The 15,901-nt window shown below is 64.2% G+C and overlaps 1 protein-coding gene across 3 annotated transcripts in view; it reads left to right on the top strand.

Moving 5' to 3' along the window:
* The window catches only part of SHANK2 (SH3 and multiple ankyrin repeat domains 2), a 293,436-nt gene that overhangs the window by 160,759 nt on the left and 116,776 nt on the right, over positions 1-15,901 (top strand). For all 3 annotated transcript variants that reach the window (XM_036029823.1, XM_028503888.2, XM_036029824.1), the window contains one exon: positions 623-698. In XM_036029823.1, coding sequence (XP_035885716.1) covers positions 623-698 — 76 coding nt within the window. The remainder of the gene's footprint in view (positions 1-622; positions 699-15,901) is intronic.

The raw sequence follows: 15,901 nt of genomic DNA, 5'->3' as shown, positions 1-15,901 counted from the left end.
CTGAGCTATCCGTTAGGTCTAATTACATCGCTCATATCACTTCCCGGGAAATTTACGTCTAAATCCGCTGAATCAGGGAAGCAAGCAGAGAACTTAATTAGCAACGTTAATCATGGTTGTTTGGTGGTGGTGGTTTTTTGTTTTTAGGAGAAAGCAATCATGATCAGGAAAATAACAATGCACATTTTTCTTCCCGAAGGCCGTCATCCGCAGGCGCCTTGATGCGCAGCCGGGCTCAGTGGCGTCCGTGGAGAACGGTCCCGGCGGCTCCCGCACGCCTGCGGGCGGCTGCCACGCCGTCCACCTGGAGCTTGGGCGGTCCCGTCTTCTTTGCAGGCCGCTTCCTCCTGCGTCCCCCGAGCTGCCGACCCCAGGGCTCTGCCTCCGTTTGGGAACAGCGCTCCCAAACCCCCTCAGCCTTGGGGTTCCTAGGCGTTCCCCGAATTTTGCAAAGGTGGACCCCAGAACGAGGTCTCTCGCCGTCCTCCCGGATCTGTCCCCAGGAGAGTGGGTCTCCCACGGCCTGGGTCCAAGCGACACGCAGCCCAGCCAGCCTCTCGGGGGGCTGGCGTGCGGGGACCCTGGCTTCTCTAAGTGATGCTTCTCCTCCCTCTCTGCGCAGAAACCCGGGCGGACCGCAGCAAGAAGCTCTTCCGGCACTACACCGTGGGCTCGTACGACAGCTTCGATGCCTCCAGGTAAGACGCGCCTCCTTCCCTGCCAGGCCCCCCGCGGTGTCGCCGAGGCCGCAGGCCATCCTGCGTGGTGCGCCGGGGCCCCTTGCTGGTTCCCCCCTGTGTGTCCACCGAATCCCCCTCATCGTGGGCCGGGGTGAGGGAGGCCACCGTGTTCCCCAGAGGACCTGCCCGAGGGGTGGTCGGTGTCCGTGCGTCTGTGTCGGGGTCCAGTGGGAGCAACCCTGCGGGGCAGTACAAGAGCCGTGTTTCCAGGGGGAGAAGGCCCGGCTGTGTTGCGGGGAGCAGTACGGGTGTCCCGGAGGGCGGCCCTTGGCCACGGGAGCAAGGGTGGCACCAGGCGGCCAGTGTGGCCCCCGGGAACGTTTAGGCGCCACAGCTCCGGGTTTCCACCTCGTCTGCATTTTCCATGGTCATCCCCGCCGCTGAGTGGACACTTTTGTGTGAACGAGGGTGACTCATCCCCTTGCCGGGCAGGATACCGGCAGGTGGGGCCTTTGAGCACCGGGAGGGGTTGCGTTCCGGCTGGTTCCTGCAGAGAACCCCGAGGCTGGGGTCGGGGAGGCGGGCGTGAGTCCCACGGGCAGGGATGGTGCCCTGTTCCGGGGCAGTGGCCCCAGGAGCAGCTGGGAAGCAAGCAGTGTTCCTGGCCACCATTCCCACGGCCACTTGAGCTTCTCCAGCTCTTATCGTCCCCACGCACAAAGTTTCTCTGTTCCCTTGTCTCACTCCCAAACACCAGGGTGCCTACCTTGGGCGCCGGATGGGCGTGGACAAGACCAGACAGACAGCGGGTTCTCAGTGGGTGGCGGCCTGTGCGGGGAAGGGAGGGACAGGCGGGCTCCGCTCCCCGCCCTGCTGGACCAGCCCTGGGCGGGGGGGGGGGGGGGGGGTCCCGTCTGAGCATCCCACCAACCCCGTCTTCCCCAGAGCGGGTCAAGGCTGGAGAAGGGTCCGGACACCCTCCCCTGGGTGCTGCCTCGGGGTTTGGCTTGTATTACTGAGTCAGAGTTCACGTAACCTGAAATGACCGTCTCCAAGTGCACGGTTCAGCCGCACTGACTGCCGTAGCCTCTGCCTGTTCCCGTGGTTTCGCCGTCCCCAACAGAGACCCCATGCCCATCAGCGGCCCCTGCCTGCCCCCCCCCCCCCCCCGCCCGGCCCCGGTGGCCCCCAGTCTGCCCTCTGGACCGTCCCCACGGACAGAGTCCTGCTTAGAGTAACATTCTCAGGGCCGGTCCCTGCTGTGGCAGGTATGAGGGCTTCACTCCTTTTGTTTCTAATGTTTTCTTGTGGCAAAACACGGGTGACGTGAAACGTGCCGTTTGTTGTACGTGCCCAGCGCGGTGGCACTGAGTATGCCGCCACCGTCTTCCGGAACGGGCGCCCACCCCCGGGTCGCGCTCACTCCCCACCCCTCCCCCGCCCCGGGCACCCACGGCCCCACTCTCCCCATCTGCGGCTCTGACTCCTCCAGGGACCTTGGACGAGTGGCATCACACAGGGTCTGTCCTTCCGTGTCTGGGCTTGTTCACACAGCACCATGTCCCCGAGGCCCGTCCACGTGCAGCGGGAGGGGGGGTCGGCACGGCCTCCCTCGTCCAGGCGGAGTGGCTGTCCGCCGCGTGGATGGGCGCGCTCTGTCTGTTTATCACCCTCCGTGGGCACGGGAGCTGCTGGGCGTGCCGCTGCGGCAGACATCCGTGTACGAGTGTGCGTGTGAACACCGGCTCACTTCGGGGCGTGCGCCTGGGAGCGGACGTGCTGGGCACACCTGGTCCGGGTGCCGCCGGCCCCGCCCCCCGTCTCTCACGAATGAGGTGTGTGAGAGCAGGTACACCAGGGCGAGGGAGGACACGGCCGGCAGCTCGGCCGACAGGGGCGCCCGGGAGGCGGAAGCTGGGCAGGGACAGAGCAGAGCCGTCCGAGGAGGGGTGAGCCCCCAGCCACCGCAGGGAGGCACCTGGGCAGGTGGGCAGCCTCTCGCCAGAAAGTCGTGGAGGCTGGGCAAGAGGACCTCCCCGCTCCCTGGCGGCTCCGGCTGCCCAGACTGACCGTGAACTTAGAGGAGGTGCTCGAGGGCGGGCAGCGAGGTGGCCAGCAGGCCCCACGTGCTGCAGTAGCCCAGGCGACCGGCACGTGTGGCTCTTGCTCGGGGACCAGAGGGAGAGGCTGGCCGCCAGTGGCCGTGACCGAGCAGCTGGAGGCCACTGCTGCCGTGTGCTGCCCGGCGGCAGGTCGTCGGCCGACTCAGGACTCGTGGAGCAGAGGTCGGGGTGTCGAGCCAGCCCCCGGGGACAATTATCCCACGTAGGCGGCGGCGGCGGGGTTGCACCTGGGCGGGCTGCTGCTGGGGGCCGCGGCCACCCCACTGAGATGCAGATGTCGTTGAGGAAACGGCAGTGGGGAGCTGGGCTCCACGGAGACCGTTTCTGAGACAGTCAGGGGGCCCCTCCCCCTCCCACCCTCTTTCTGTCCAAAACTTCGCTCAGGGACTCGGAGCTGAAGAGCAGAGTGGCCAGGATACAGCTGGGCATTGCGGGGGTGTCCATCTGCTCCGGCCCCTTCCCCCCTCCAAACACCCCTCCCCCACCCAGCATGCCCAGGGTAGAAGGGTCTGGCACCGTGGGTCAGACGGCAGAGAACCTCACAGGTGTTTCTTTCTTCAAACACCCCCCAACACCGGAGTCGGGGCTCAGGTTCCCGCCTCCTTAGCGTGGGGCATCCGGGAGTCTCCTGGGACAGGCAGGGGTGACCTGGAGCCCCCCCCTGCGCTGAGCAGACTGCATTTACCCACCCGCCCCTCTCGCTCACTGACCCACCCCCCACCTGTCCGCACGTCTACCTACCCACGTGTCCACCGTCCACCCCTTCTTCTGTGCATATCCACCCACCCACCCCTCCATCCCACCCACCCACCCACCCGCCCATCCACCCACCCATCCACCCACCTACCCACCCATCCACCCACCCACCCATCCATCCATCCATCTACCCACCCATCCACCCATCTATCCACCCATCCACCCACCCATCCACCCACCTACCCACCCATCCACCCACCCATCCATCCACCCATCCACCCATCCACCATCCACCCACCCATCCACCCACCCACCATCCATCCACCCATCCACCCACCATCCATCCACCTACCCACCCATCCACCCACCCACCCATCTATCCATCCATCTACCCACCCACCCATCCATCCAATCATTCAGCTTGTGTCCAGCCCGCCAACCAACCAGCCCTACTAGCCAGCAGTCTACCCAATCATCCATCCATCCATGTGCCCGTTTATTCACCCATCTATCTGTCCCTGTACCCATTTATCTGTCCACACAGCCCTCCACGTGCCCACCCACCCACCTCCCCACTGCCCACCCGTCCCCCCACTCCCGTAACCACCTGTTACTGCGCCCCGTCTATCCGTCCACCCGTGTAACCAAAATCCGTCACAGCCTGACTGCCCAGGGCGCCGAGGACGGGGAGGGGCACCAGACAAGCGCAGGCTCCGACCTCCTGCAGATTAGAGCCGAATTAGTGACGATAACGAAGAAGTTAACCAGCAAACAACCCAGAGGGTCCTCGCTGCGGTCGGTGCTACACGGCAAGTCCTCGGGGCTGAGCTGCGGTCCTTGGGTGGGGGCAGGGGGCAGGCCAGCGTTATGCCAGGCACCAGGGCAGGTCTCTGCAGACGGGGCTCGTCTGTGGGGGGGCAGGAGGTCCAGCGAGTACAGAGGCACGAAGGGGTAAACCGGGGCCCCGGGTGCAGGGCAGCGCGAGCGGGAAGACCGTGGCGAGGAAGACCTTGTGCTCCGTGCGAGGAGCCCACGCGTCTTCTCACTCTTGGGGTGCGGGGGACGGGCGGCTTGGAGCAGGAGAGGGACGCCATCGGCCGCCCCTTGCCGGAGGAAAGCAGACAGACGGACGCATGCATGGACGCTCGTTATGAGATAGACTGTCGCTGCATCCTGCCGGGGGGGGGGGGGGGGGGGGGGCGATGGCGGTGGGGCCAGAGGAGAGGTGGGCATGGCAGGTGGGTGGGCTCCAGGTGCAGGGAGAGGGGGAGGACAGGCGGGACCCGCCAAAGCCCTGGACACGAGGGGGAGGGAGAGCCAGCAAGGAGGGTCCTCAGCTCAGGGGGGGCGCCCGGAAGCAAGTGGGGGGTCACACCAACCCCTGCTGCTCAGAGTTTCTCCGGGTACCCCCCCCCCGAATCATGCCAGCCGCCCGGGCAGCATCTCATCTTCGGGCAGGACCGACTTCATCAAACCACAGGGGGAAGGGTTGGGGAGGTGGCGAGGCTTCCTTACCCCTCCCTCGGGGCTGGGCGGGGGGTGGGGGGGTGTTCTCTTAGAGACTGGACCGGAGGGAGGGCCCGGGGTGCCTGGGCGCCAGCTGGATGCTCCCTACGTGTTGCTGCTGATTCTCATGGCTTTCCAGCACGTGGTCCGTTTTTTGTGCATTTTAAACTGGTGGTTGGAGACATTCACACATGGTTCTGCACTTCAGGGCGCGCGGCCAGCAGGGGACCCAAGAAGCAGCCTCCTCCCCTTGCAGCCCCCGAGTCTCTCTCCCCGAGAGAAGCTCGGGGGGGGGGGGCTGCTTTCCCGGGGGTCTTTCCAGAGCCGGACCCCCCGACCGCTCAGACCCACGTGCATGCCCCCGAAGCCTTTTAAACCCCTCGACTGAACAACGTTGTAAGGATTTGACCTAACCTCCTGGCTGCGTCGCTGGGTGTCCCCTGGGCCACCCGCAGGCCCTCCCGGTGCCTCGGTCCCTGCCCTCCGGTTCCGTTTGGAGGTCGCACCTCCCACGCCCAGCCCCTCCCCAGCGGCGTCCGTGGAGCAATGAATGAGAAAGCGTGGGCCGGGCGCCCGCAGCCCCCCGGGGCACGTGCTCCGCAAACCCGCGGGCGCTGGATTGTGAGCGCGCGAGTGGGCGGCTGCTTCCCCTCGGAGCCCCGGCTTTGTGTCGCAGGAGCCTGCCGCGGCGGCGTGTGGGCAGCAGGCACTGAATGGCAGGCAACATGATCACCCCCCGTCCTCCCCGGCCTGCGTTCCTCCAACTTGGAAATGGGGGTACCCTCCCTGCGTCCGTTCGCCGGGAGGGTTCAGGACACGCACCCTTTCCTTCTTCTCTCCGCATCGACGGCAGGGTCCAGGGGTTAACGGCAAAGCCCCGGGCGGCTTCTTGGGGGGGGGGGTTGTAATTTCACTCTTCGTTCCACGCATACCTGTGTTTTTAATCTTTACACGTCTGCGTTGCTTCTGTGGTATTTTTTGAGCCCCAGACAGAGCGAGGTGGACCTCTGGGCAGAGGCCGGGAAAGGCGTCCGCTGTCCCAGGCCTCCCCGCCGGCTCCCCGACTGCGGCCCTGGGCGTGTGTCACGGCTCGGCACCAGGTCTCCGTTTGGGTGGGCCGAACCCCAGGGGGCATGCCCCAGTCCACCTCCTGCGGTCCCCCCCCGGACCCCCCCATGGCCCTTCTCCGCAGCCTCCATCGTGATGGACAGCACGCCCGGTGCCCAAGTGGGAGACCTGGTGTCCCTGCCACCTGCCCTCCTCCCTGCTCACCGGTCCATGATGGGGAGCTGAGGACCCCTGCCTCATCCCCGCCCTCCTTCCGCTTCCCGGGTCTTGTGCGTATTGCCTGTCCCCCCAGGATCTGGCCGCCCAGGGGACCCCCTCCTCGGCCACCCCCACATCACGTTTCTGCTCCCTGCTCACACCTGACCCAGGGACCACACGCCTGTAGTAAGATGAGTAACCAACTAATGTATCCAAACCGCAGACGGGGCGAGGAACGGGAAGGAGCCCCATCTCTCCACCTGCCCCGCCCCTTCCCCGCAACCCCTGTTTCTGCTCCACCCGCCCCAACTCCTCGGTCAGCCCCCCCTTTCCTCGTGGGCAGCGGGCAGCACCGTTGATTCCCTGCCGCACGAGAGGGGCCTTCCCGCCCCCGGCTCTCCTCGGTCCCACCCCCGGCTGTGCAGGGTCGTCGCCGACCTGCTAGAGACCCTCCCAAACGCCTCTTTAGTTCGGTGCCTGTTAGACGGTAGCCCGTGACCCTTCGGTGCATCCGTGTCCGTATCCGAGGAGACTTCCAGGTTCTGCCGTGAGCGGGATGGAAAAGGGAAAGACCAGCGGAAAGTGCGGCATTTCTGCGGCACCAGAGATGGCGACGTCAGTGCCCGCCCTGGGGCTGGGGGCTGGGCTGCGTCCCCGTGCGGAGAAAGGGCTCCTCGTGTCACAGTGACGACCCCTCTTCCCTCCATCCCTCCACTCATGCAAATGTGTGCCTGGTTTCAGCCCAGTGTCGGGGCCGTGGTTTTCACGGGGAGTCTTGTTTTTCCTGGAGTTTCCGACGGCCTTTGTTTTCCCCCTGGCGCCCCCTGATGGAGATGCATTCTGTCGTCTCCAGCGAGGCACCAAAACGTCCCCCTGCTCCTCCCGTGCTGCTGGGCCCCGGTCCCCTCTCCCTGGGCCCGGCCCCGGGCTTGCCACGCCCGTGGGGGGTTCCCGCCAGTGTTGGCCTCTCACCCTGAGGGTCCCTGCACTGCGTGGCCGAGAAGGGAGTCGTTTCCTGCCCCTGCTCTGCCGGGACACAGGCTGGAGTATATGCCGCCGGTGGGGACGCTCCGGTTCTGGGCACAGGCCGGGCACCCAGCATGTGTCCTGAGTGGGGACACCGGTTCCAAGCCCCGCTGCCGGAGGCCAGGGGGTGTGGCTGGGCCAGGCATGGGCGCCTTTCCTCCTATCCGCTGATTGGACAGTAAGTGAGCTCTGGCCTCGCCCCAGCTGGTGCCATCCGTCCATCCATCCATCCATCCAGCAGCACGCTCCTTGTGGGAGGGGCTTGCCCCTGGAGCTGGCGCCTTCTGGCTGTCCCCAGACCACAGCGAGGGGGGTGGTTCCTCTGGCCGAGCGTTGGCTCAGAGCCTCTAAAACAGCAGAACTTTCCTCGAGACCACCCCCACCCCCCACCATGGCTGGATACCTCAGAAGCTGCTCTGTGGCGGGGTGGGGCGCCTTCCCAGTCGGGGGAGGGGCCCTGTACCGGAGCTGCCAAGTGTGGCTTGGGAGGCACTCAGAGAAGGAGGCACAGAGAAGCTGAGGATCTCCGAGGCCCAGGACTCTGGCCCTAGAGACAGCCCCTGGGGACAGGGGGGCAGCCAGGCAGGACAGCCCAGCCCCTTTCTTCTGGGCCCGCTGGCCCCGGCGTGGGGGCTGGGAGCTCAGCCCCTCACCGCAGGGAGGCTCCTGGCTCACCGCCCCTCGGACCGCATTTATACATTCCCAGGTGGCGAGTGGGTGTGCGGGTGCGGACGCCGAGAAACCGTGGAGGAGAGCTGGGGAGGCTGGGATCTGGGCACCCCTCCAGGCTGGGCCCTGTGGGGCCCACCGGGCCCTCAGCGGACACAGGTGCGGGCCGGAGCCCATGTCCCCTCGCCCGTCCTGCGGGCAGGACTCCGAGCCCCTCGGGCTGCAGAGGACGGTGTCACCGGTCCTCTCCCGTGTGCTCCGTGGTCACAGCTGCCACAGCAGCCTCTGGCTCTGCACCCCCGCACACACACTGACTGGCCTCTGTCCCCTCTGTCTGTCTCATCTCCGCCCTGGCTGGTGGCCTTGGCCAGGGTCCACAGTGTGGCCGACGTTTCCTCCCACGGCCAATGTCAAGCAGCCAGCAGGCGGCCACTGAATGCAGAGCCGGGAGAGAGGCCCTCAGCTGGGCCAATGCCCACCCTCCGCCCACCTTCCCCAGCCCCCGAGGCCTGGCTCAGGGTTCGACCCGGGCCGGCCCTCACACGCGTGACTTGGCATATTAACAGAAGCACAGGGACAGCGTCCGGGCTGAGGAGCCCGAGTCCCGGCTCCGACGCCCCCTGCCTGCCTGCCTGGGCCTCAGTTTCCTCATCTACACAACGGCCACATCACCCCCACGTCCCCTCCTGGTTGTCAGATTCTGTGTGTTCTGCCTGAAGCCGCCGTGACCACCGGCCGGTGGTCCCCTGGGTGGGAGCAGGCTCCGGGAACAATAGGCTCTGAAACTCAGGGTTCGGGCTCCGGCCCCTGGTGGCCAAGCCAAGGAGAGGATGACAAGGCCCATTCTGAAAGTGTCCCCAAGGCTGTGTCTGGCACCCCGTGGGCTCTCAGAGATGCTTGTGCTGCTCCATCCCCCCAGATGGAGGCCTGGCTCTCCCGCACGGAAGCAGGAGGGTCCCTGGTGTCTGACTTGGATCCCAAGGGAGGAGCGAACAGACCTCGGACTCAGTGTCACCTGGGCCGGGGGCAGCTGGGAGGGCGCTCTGCCTCTGCCTTTCGCACCTCGGCGCCTCCTGTGTCTGTCTGACCCCGGATGGATGATACTCACGTGTCGTCTTCTCCCACATCTGGCAGAGGGCCTGGCCCCCCGAGTGCTCCGTCCTCAGAATGGGGCGGGGTGATGAGAAATGTTGGATGAGGATGGATGGATGGACAGATGACAGACGGATGGATGGATGGATGGATGATGGATGGATGGTGGATGATGGATGGATGGATGGATGATGGATGATGGATGGATGATGGGTACATGGATGGATGGGTGGATGATGGATGGATGGATGGATGATGGATGGGTGGATGGATGGATGATGGATGGATGATGGATGGGGGACAATGATGGATGGATGGATGATGGATGATGGGTACATGGATGGATGGGTACATGGATGGATGGATGGTGGATGGATGACAGGTGGATGGATGGGTGGATGGGTGGATGGATGGATGGATGGGTGGATGGATGACAGGAGGATGGGCTGCTGCCACATTTCCCTCCTGGAAGGAAGAAGTGCCAGGCACCTGCCGTGGCCCCAGCAGCACCCAGGGAGAGACCTCCTCCTTCTCACCCCCACTTAGGGTGTGGGCCCAGGGTCCCAGCCAGCCTCCTCCCCCCAGCGGGCAGCGCAGTGTCTTTGGCTGTGGTGACGAGCATGTCGCCAGCGCCACACACACCTGGCAGTGCCCCTGGGGCATCTTCCCATCACACCAGCTCCCACAGCCGCTGGGTCGGATGCAGTCTCACCGCTCACCTGCAACAGGTGTGGGCTAGCTCGCCGTCCCCCAGCTTGCTGAGGCCTGTCCCCCTCTCAGCTGGCGGAGGCCTGTCGTGCCCTGGACGTGCTCCCCCCTCGTTGCTGCCGAAGCCCACCCAGGTCCCGTTTTATAGACCCCGGGGGTGCTCAGCCCTTAGCGCCCTCACCCCACAGCCACGGGTGCAGGCAGCGAGGGAGGTCTCTGTCCAAGAGCCGGGGCTGACAGACCAAGAAAGGACGGCTCTTCTCCGCGGGGCAGCGGCCCCCTGCCTCCTGCCCCCACCCTGGGTCACCCTGTTAGAGGACAGGGCTGGTACCGCTGCTGAAGCCGGAAGGAAGGAGCAGGCAGGAGACTGAGTGACTGGAGCCCTAGCATGCTCCAACCCCTCCCCCGCTCCCCCAGGGGGCCGAGGAGCGTGTCTCCCACGGAGGCAGGACGGGGGGCCGAGTAGGAGCCCGAGAAATGGCAGGGTCACCGAGGCAGTGCCGCCGGCAGATCCAGTTTCACGGCGTGGCCGGGCTGGACACGGAGGGACGTGTGGGGATAATTCCCTGGGGCGGGGCTGAGTTTCATCTTTTTTTTTAAATTTTGTTTATTTTTTAGAGAGGGAAGGGAGGGAGAGAGAGAGAGAAACATCAATGTGCAGTTGCTGGGGGTTATGGCCTGCAACCCAGGCATGTACCCTGGCTGGGAATCGAACCTGCAACACTTTGGTTCGCAGCCTGCGCTCCATCCACTGAGCTATGCCAGCGAGGGCTGAGTTTCATCTTTATCTGGTCAGTTTCTTTGCTGGGACACCCTTGGCCTCTTTTTTTTTTTTTTTTTTTTTAAGGTTTATTTATTTATTTATTTATTTTTAGAGAGGGAAGGGGGGGGGAGAGAGAGAGAGAGAGAGAAAGAGAGAGAGAGAGAGAGAAACATCAATGTGCAGTTGCTGGGGGTTATGGCCTGCAACCCAGGAATGTACCCTGGCTGGGAATCGAACCTGGGACACTTTGGTTCCCAGTCCACGCTCAATCCACTGAGCTACGCTAGCCAGGTCGCCTCTTTTTTTTTTTTTTTTTTTTAAGATGTATTTATTTATTTTTAAAGAGGGGGGAAGGAGGGAGAAAGAGAGGGGGAGAAACTTTCATGTGTGGTTGCCTCTCATGCGCCCCCTATCCTGGGGACCTGGCCCTCGACCCAGGCCTGTGCCCTGACTGGGAATCGAACTGGTGATCCTTTGCTTCACAGTCCGGCGCTCAGTCCACTGAGCCACCCCAGCTGGGGCTGCCTTGGAGTCTTTATCCTTGCAAGGGGAGGTGGCTGTGGGCCCTGGCTGGGGCACGCATGGGGAGTGGGTTGGGCCTTACGAGGAGCTCCCTCCTGGGTCCCCCTCTGGCGCCATCCACTCTCAACCCCGGGAGAGGCAGGGACTCCCGGGGGAGGAGCCAGAGCACCGGGGTCGGGGTGGGTCAGTGCCAACTCCTGCTTCAAGGGCCTGCCCCCTCCCGGGGGCCCGGGGGTGCCGGCAGCTCCCAGGGAGAGAACCCAAAATGCCCCTGAGCGGCTCACGTCAGTTCTCTCTCTGATCGGGACACCGGGGCGCAGGGCCGCCTGCACGTGGCAGCGGTGGACATTCCTGTGGGAGACCGACCACCTAGGGCGCCACTCCTGACGTGGCTCTGCCCCTCCCAGCCGGGCAGAGTGTCACGTGGGGGACTGAATTCGTGTCTCTGCTGCCGTGTTTGTCCACTTGCACGCTGGCCCCCAGGCCCACGGGCTCCTCCGCTGCCCCGAGTGTCTCTGGGGCCATGCCTGGGCTGGGGTGAGTCAGCCCTGGAACCAGCAAGGCTTTGTGACCAAACCCCAGCCTGCATGACCGACCCAGGCTGTCTCGCCGTGTCCCTGGGGGAGGGGAGGGGCAGGTAGGGTGGGGTGGGAGGCCCAATAATGCCCCCCAGAGACGCCCATTCCGTAATAATCCCCAGGATTTGTGAATAGGTCCCGTGGCCACCAGGATTAAGGGAATCAGCTGGCCGTGACACTGGCAGATGGCCCTGGAGTACCTCGTGGGCCCGATGTGATCGAAAGTGTCCCTATTACAGGCACCTGGCGGGGGGGTGGTCCAGAACACAGGGCGGGAGGCAGGACAGCCCAGCTGAGGCGAAAGGGGCTCGGGGAAGGAAGGTGGGGCCTCTGGAAGCCGGGAAAGGCAGGCCGCCTTGTCTGTCCCCTGGAGCGTCCCCCGGGAGCCGGCTGTGGGACACCGTGACTCTAGAACCTGATGTGCTGGCTGTGGGCGCCCGCGGCGCCAGGACTCGGACCCGTGAGAGCAGACAGTGCAGGTGGTTCGACGAGGGTCCGCCCACCATCTGTCACTGGAGACGGTGGGAGACAGGGAGAGAGGCCACCGGACAGATGGGGAAACTGAGGCCGCACAAAGACCAGGCTATTCCTCCTGTCTGTGCCGGCTGTACCCTCCCCCCCGCCCCCACACCCGCACCCCAGCCTCTGACCAGCCCTAGTCATGTCCAGAGGCCGCGTGACCGGAGCTGCGGGCTGGGCCCCTGTGCCTGCTGGGAAAACCCACCACGTGCCTCCACCGTTGGTCAGGTGGCCAGCCCCGGGGGAGGGGTGGCGTTTTCTACTGAAAAGGCCTGAAGCCCGGAGCCCACCCTGCTCCCAAGAACCGAGGCTCTGACTGGGGGGCGTGGGGAAAGGTGCAGCGCACAGGGCAGGGCTGGACTCAGGACACCTGGAGCAGGGCCACCCTTCACCAGCGCTGTGACAGGACCCGCCCCCGCCCCCCCCCCAACCCTGGCTCTCACTTCGGCCCGCATCAGGATCTGTCCACGCCAGGGCCTGGCTCGTCCCGGGGTCTCAGAAGACCCGTGGGGACAGGCCATGGTGGGCAGTGTCCTGCAGGCCCGTCCCACTGCGGGGGGGGGGGGGGGGGGGGTCTCTGTGCACGGGACCCTGAGGGCCCTTCCCCTGCACAGAGGCCTCAGTGGTTCACGCAGACAGCGACCTGTCCTCCTGGCCGTGAGGAGGCAGTGGGGGGGCCCCAGACCTCCAAGGACTACGGGGGGGGGGGCCGGGGGGGGGCCGGCCCCATGCTGGGCGCTGAGGGCCCGAGGCTGAAAACAGGCCCGCCCCGCTCAGGGACGGGCTGGTGCCTTGCAGGTGGCCGCAGGGCACACCAGCTGTGGGGCCCTGACCAAGGCTCTGAGTCTGCCTGCGCCGCCACCTCCCATCTGTGACGTGGGGAGGGGGGACTGGTGCCTCCACCCAGGCCTCCTGTGGGGCGAGGGAGAGGAGGGGCGTGGGGGCGTCACTCCACGCCTGGTGCCTCGTGGTTGTGAGCGCGGGCGGTGGCTGCCAGTGGGCCCGCCTGTCTTACCTACAGTCGCATTCAGGAATCCGTGCCCTCTGTCGCTGCCTGTCATCCTGCTCTCCTCGGTGACGTGGGAGGGAGGAGGGAAGGGAGAGATAAGGGAGGAGAGCGGGGGGAGTTCTGGGGGCTCTGTTTCAGCTGCAATTTGTGCTGATACACGCAGACATCCTGAGACTGTCTGATTAATGAGAGGGAGTGTTTCGGAGTTCAGGGGCGAGGGGGGGGCGAGTCCTGGAGACTGGGACGGAGCTGATTATCTTTCCGAAGATAAGGTTTCTTTCTGAAGGCAGGAAGGAAGGGAAGCGCGCACAGTTGTAGACAAGTGGCGGGTGCCCGGAGCCGCACAGATTGCAGCTCGGGAACCGTCTGTTTGGGGGAGACTGGGAACAAGCACATCGTCACCGGAGCCCTGGGGGCGGGCCCCGCCCCGGCGCAGGGACAGGCGAGGCGAGGGCCTGGCCGGCCAGCCCTGTGGTGGCACTCGGGCGTTAGTAAGGAATGATGACAGTAAGCGGAGAATGGGGAAATCCTGAAGGACACGGGGAATTCAGACCGTCCACAGCCTGGCACCTGGGCCGACTTACGTGGGGGTGACGTGATAGCCCAAGTGGCGACGTGGAAAGGGAGAGACCTCCTGCGCAGAGGAGGGACACACGGCAGGGGACGAGTGTCTCCATCGTGAGACGCCGTCTTCCTTAGGGAGAAACAAGCAGCAGCCCGGCCTAGGGGGCTGGTCGGGGCGCCTCCCCTCCAGGAGCACCCAGCCAGGGTGGGCGTGTTTCCCCGGCTCCGAAGGAACCTGGCCCCTGGGGCCCTGCCTGCGCCAGCCCTGAGGGTCGGGGGGGCGTATGGGGCTAGGAGCAAGGTGAGCGTCCCCTGTCGTGGGTGGCCGTGGAGTGGGCAGCCCAGCCCCAGCGTCCTGGGACACCTGGAGGAGAGGGAAGACCCGGCCCCACACTGGCTGCCAGAGGAGAAGGCGTGCCACTCGCCAAACCAGAGGACGCTGTGGAATGGGAGGCCCACCTGCTGGTGAGCCCACTGGCTCATGGAGGCGGCAGGATGCCTTGGAAGACCAGAGACGTCAGGCCCAGACCCAGGCCCCCAGCTGCCCCTCCGTACAACCGAGGGGCCGGTCCGCCCCACTGTCAACGAAAGTTCCCAACCTGAGGTGCAGAAAGACGAGAAACCAGTACACACTCCAGTACACACACCTGGCAGACCAGGTGTGCAGCCTCTGGAGGACACCAAGAGGGCGCTCCACCAAGACAAAGGGGCAGGCTGCCTTTTATAAAGAAAGTCCCTGCTCCTGTTCCTGATTGGTCCACTTCTATGCAGATGAGGAATCCAAATCACAGAGTTCTGATTGGTCCGAATAGCAGAGTCATGATTGGTCAGAATAATGCATTCTGACTGATTGTTGTGGAGCGACTCTGATTGGTCAGTGTGGATGCAAATGAGGATATAGCTGCATAGCCCTGGGACAGGCCTCAGCCCATTGGTGGAAATACGATAGCAGGAACTTCCTTATAAGGGTTGACTCAGAGGGCAGGGCACAGTGCAGGAGGCTGGCAGCTTGGTCTGTGGCTTTGCCCTGAAGTGCCGAGAGTGACAGGTCCCTACCAGCCTCTGCCATTAGACTCTGACTGTGAACTTGGCCTCGGCTAACCACGAGGAGCCCTTCTTGGCAGACATTTTCCTCCTTGAGGTTCACACCGTCTACGTCTAAAACCTAGCATTCTTTCCTGCAGTTGGCATTTTGGACACTTCCTGGCTATGGTGTGTCCTTTGTCCCCAACCGCGTGATGTGCCAGCTGTGGCCACTGTACTCTGGATTAGCTGGTGGCTCGGGGAGTCCGTGTTGTGGTGAGCAGGAAGCTGGTCTTGGCTGGGACCGAGGCTTTTATTTCGCTCTCAGCTTCCTGGACTGGATCGACTTGAGACCAAGGGCCATAATCAAACCTTCCTTGGAAAAGCGAACCATGTGCCGGACCACAGGTCTGCGTCACCTGGTCCTCCCTGCCGACGAGAACTCGTCGGAAGATTAAGGGTCTGGATGATTCTCTCCAAGCCCAGAGGTAGCTCAGTGGCTGCTTAATTTATCAGAAAGTCCCAGCATCGTCCACTCTGGTCACGTTCCAATGCCTTTTGATCCGTAATCTGCCTGCCCACCTTCCCTGCTACAGCCTCCAAATGTCCATCTGGAAACTTCCAGCTGCAAATGATAAACACCCCACTAGCGGTGGCTGAGCCCACAAAGGCAAGCCCAGAGGGGCACCTCCAGGGTTTGTTCCGGGAGGTCAGTGGTCTCCCTGCGGGCCTCTTGGTCACGGGGGGGTGGCCACGGCGCCAGCGTCACATCTGCGGTGCAGATCTTCTGCGGGAATCCCGGGGAAGAAAGAGCACCAGGAAGCACTCCTCAAAGTCTCGCCTCACATAAACTCTCCCCCCAAGGGCCCAGGAGACTTGCTCTCAAGTCTCATTTGGCAAAACCGTGTCCTAGGACCACCCACCCACTGCAAGGCAGGCTGGGAAAGCAAACCTATGACGTTTCCAGACTCTGTAGTGGGAAGCAAGAGGGGGGAAGGACCAGGACTTGGGTACGCGAGAGGGACAAGGTAGGCTCAGTGTCATGAATCTAAGTGTGCAGTCACGTGAGAGACAGAAACAAGGGCCTCCCGGCAGTGGCGGCTGTTGAAATGGGCGTTGAAGGATGAATAGGAGTTCAGCACATAGGGATAGCAAGC

This window comes from Phyllostomus discolor, chromosome 6 (genome assembly GCF_004126475.2).
Source record: "Phyllostomus discolor isolate MPI-MPIP mPhyDis1 chromosome 6, mPhyDis1.pri.v3, whole genome shotgun sequence".
Lineage (NCBI taxonomy): Eukaryota > Metazoa > Chordata > Mammalia > Chiroptera > Phyllostomidae > Phyllostomus > Phyllostomus discolor.
Note: the sequence above shows the minus strand (reverse complement) of the source record. Positions and strands in the feature narration are given on the sequence as shown.